Source organism: Urocitellus parryii, chromosome 5 (genome assembly GCF_045843805.1).
Source record: "Urocitellus parryii isolate mUroPar1 chromosome 5, mUroPar1.hap1, whole genome shotgun sequence".
In the NCBI taxonomy this organism is placed as follows: Eukaryota; Metazoa; Chordata; class Mammalia; order Rodentia; family Sciuridae; genus Urocitellus; species Urocitellus parryii.
Window position 1 is genome coordinate 60,354,292 of NC_135535.1, and position 3,936 is coordinate 60,358,227.

General features: G+C 34.2%; 1 protein-coding gene across 1 annotated transcript; it reads left to right on the forward strand.

Annotated features, from left to right (window-relative positions):
• Positions 1–2,686: 2,686 nt before the first annotated feature.
• LOC144255124 (olfactory receptor 6C2-like) lies at positions 2,687–3,622 on the forward strand. Its single transcript, XM_077799180.1, has one exon. It carries the CDS (start codon positions 2,687–2,689, stop codon positions 3,620–3,622), a length of 936 nt encoding a protein of 311 aa, XP_077655306.1.
• Positions 3,623–3,936: the final 314 nt, after the last annotated feature.

Sequence of the window (3,936 nt, forward strand, 5' to 3'; positions counted from 1 at the left end):
TAATTGAAAATTGAAGCTTTTATTATGAAGTTAATTTTGTCAGATTAGAAATACCTACCTCTTCCCAGAAAGGTCAGAACCACAGTCAGAGGGAGAGGGAGAATGAAAAGGAGGTGAAGAGAGAGAGAGAGAGAGAGAGGGAGGGAGGGATAGGGAACACCTCATAGGCTTTTAAATTATTGTTATCTTTATAGAAACAGAGAGTAAACAAAATACTCCTTTGGCTCGAGACAGGATTTCTGTCAAGAAGTCCTCATGTTGTGTAGGTGGAAGAAGACTTAGTGAAAACTGCTTTGCAGATCTCCCTGTGTAAGGATGTGTTCCTAAGAATGAGTGGCCAGAGCCCACCCTCCTACCTCCACTGAGATATTACTGGGTGACTTTTTCCATCCATTGCTACTTTGGAGTTCAGTGAACACATGAAGCCATGACAAATAAAAAAGTAAGTACCTTTATAATTTTTTATTTTCCTATTTTAAATTATAGAATGTTGCTTTCTTCTGAGAAAAGTATCAATAACAAAATAAATAATGTAATTTTGTTATTTTGATATTTTATGAATGAATTTAATATCATTTATGAAGTAAGCCTTTTAATAGAAGTGGCAAATATATGATAGTCTCCGATGCCATGTTTCCATGTATCAATAAAACAAAGGAGGTCTACGTTAGTAGAATTCTGGGAGAACACCATTCAGCAACATCTACCACAATCTCATCCTTTAGTTCATCAAAAGCTGTGTATAAAATATGTAAGTTCTACCTCCATCGACTGACTTCTTATTTGCTGATGTGTTGTCAATTGGTGACTCTACCCTCTAATAGCCTTCTAAAATCTAAACTCAAGATTTAAATCTCTGCATCTTAATGACAATTTTATGACAGTGTTCTCAAGTACATGAATCATTAATGACTTAAAAAAACTGATGTTTTTGAATGAAAAGATACAATCCTAGGTAGAGAGACTGAATGGTGTGCCTGGAGTGAGCTGGGGTGAGGGGAATGGAGGCAGGCACCTGGCTGCAGGTGCAGCCCATTTCTCTACCATGTGCTGCATTTGGCCTTTGTGATCCTTGCCATGGTGTCAAGGTGGGGGTCTAACTTTGAGGCAAACTGTAATCTCTTCTTATGGTTTTGTTTTCTAAATCCCCTTTAGACTAACCTATGGATCTAGGAACAAAGTAAATGATATCTACCTTCATTACCCTTAGTAGAAAGGAAATGTTTTAAAACAACCAGTGAAACTTTCTGTCACACCCCATCAAGACTCCAAGGTAAATGTTTTTAACTTTGTGATATTAAAAAATGACAAGCTGTCCAGGTAAATGTTAAAGAGAGGAAATATTTAAGCAACTGCTATAATCAGTTTTTTTTTAAACAAGACCAGATATAGGATAGGTGTTGACCTACAAAAGAATTATAAATCTTTGATTTCTTGCACTCTAAGACAAATTACTGCTGAGGCTGGACATTAGTAGTGTTATATTTCATTGTTGTGAAAGAGCTCTTCAGAATATTTTTATCCTGCAAAACTAAAATACTATATTTATTAAATGAGAACCCTTGCTCCTTTTTACTTCCCCCTAGGACCTGGTAGTTACCATTCTTCTTTCCTCTTTATGTATATTTTTAAAATGTTTAAGAACACATGCATAAATGGAAAGATTAAAGGAAAAGAAATCAGGATATGTGTTAGTTCAATAGAGAAGGAAGAAGGTAGTGGTAACTAAGAAATAAAGAAGCAACTTCTGAGGCTCTCACTATTTTTCCATATTTGACCCAAGTAGTAGTTACACAGTAATTTTCTTAATAAGATATATATGTCCAGTTAAAATAAACTTATCCATTGTCCTAGAATATAAGATCACTAATACCCTTTAAAGATACACAAAAAGTTAATACCATAGTTAACTGCACATATACTTCTTCATTTTTATTAATTATTATATTAATTATTCAAATATATGGGATACAGAGTGATAACTTGATACATGTAACTGTAAGGCATATAGATGTGTACTTAAGTTGATGACAATAATTCTATGGCTATAAACACTGTTTTCAAGAGTGAAATGCTTTAGAAAGGACAAGAAAAAGTGTCCTTTCTTTTACATTGATTATCTGAGGTATTTTTTTAGTGATGGAAATCTGACTTACACAAACCTCTTTAATCATAACAATGAAAGATAACATTTAAACACTGTACACATCACTTCAAACTGTCAAACTCATTGCTTTCTTTCACATTAAACAGGAATTTGACAACAATGCAGTCATTGGATTCAACTTATGAGTAGTTGAAGAACCATTGGAAACAAAAGGACATTGTAAAACTCATCAAATTATATAACATGAAAGGTCTTTCCTAGTCTTATATCTTAATTCATTTTAGAGGCAAAAAAGAGTGATACTACAGTAATTTAAAAAATGTGTGAGAAAGTGCAAAAGACAATAAGTATGTGAACTATAACATAGTGAAACCAATATTAAAGAGAAACATTCTCTTCATGAGACATATAATGCTTATCAACAGGAATTTTGACAACAGTCATATATCAAGTAAAAGAAGAAAATGACTACTGATGGCAGAATTGTATTTCCCAGCCATCGTCTATGAGATCTTACATAAACGTTCTCAGTTCAATGTCCTCTGGGTTTGTGACAAAATTGAAAAGTGAGAGTCAGTGATGAGAAACCATACATCATTAACTACATTCATACTTCTGGGACTCACCAATAATCCTCAAATGCAGGTTCTGATTTTTATACTTCTATTTGTCACCTATACATTGAGTATAACTGGGAACTTGATCATCATTATACTCACTTTAGTGGATTCTCACCTTAAAAGTGCCATGTACTTTTTCCTCAAAAACTTCTCCTTCTTAGAAACTCTATTCACCATGGCCTGTATTCCAAGGTTCCTCTATAGCTTATCAACTGGAGACAAGACAATTTCCTATAATGCTTGTGTTGCTCAAGTATTTTTTATCATCTTGTTTGGAGCTACAGAATTTTTCCTTCTGACCATCATGTCCTATGATCGATATGTAGCCATCTGCAAGCCCTTGCATTATGTGACCATCATGAACAGCAAAGCCTGCGGTTGGCTTGTTATCTGCTGTTGGGTGGCAGGCTTGTTGGTCATACTACCGCCACTGTGCCTGGGCTTAAATCTGGAATTCTGTGACTATAATGTCATTGATCATTTTCTCTGTGATGCTTCTCCACTGCTAAAAATCTCTTGTTCAGATACCTGGTTCATAGAACAGATGACCATTGCCATTGCTGCACTGACCACCTTTATAACACTTCTGTGTATAGTCCTGTCCTATATTTATATCATCAAAACTATTATAAAGTTTCCTTCTGCTCAGCAACGGATGAAGGCCTTTTCTACCTGCTCTTCTCACATGGTGGTGGTTTCTATCACATATGGGAGCTGTATTTTTGTTTATATCAAACCTTCACCAAAAGACCAAGTAGCAATTAATAAGAGTGTTTCAGTGCTTACTACTTCAGTTGCCCCCATGTTAAACCCATTTATTTATACCCTAAGGAACACACAAGTGAAACAAGCTTTTGCAGACTTAATTAAAAGAATTTCAATGATTTCAAAGTAAAAGAACGTTGAATTTAAACATTTAACTTATCAGACTAGAGCAGATAGCCTTAAGTATATACTCTCACTTTCTTAATTTTTTATCTCTTCCTTGTCCCTGGTATAGTATTCCTGTCTTACTTATAGCACTACTGTTTCTTGAATTAACAATTAAAATATTCTTTCACTTCTTTTGGCAAATAAATTTTCTTTGAGGTTACAGCTGTCCTCAGAGAAAATGGAATCAGATTTCCAGGATCAAGGAATCTTGAGTATATTTAAACTAGTTTAAGCAAAAACAAAAAAACAAAGTTATATTATTTAATTAACAGAAAA

Bases quoted from the DNA above. Each gene is read 5' to 3' on its own strand.
- LOC144255124 (XM_077799180.1), top strand. From the start codon at position 2,687: ATGAGAAACCATACATCATTAACTACATTCATACTTCTGGGACTCACC.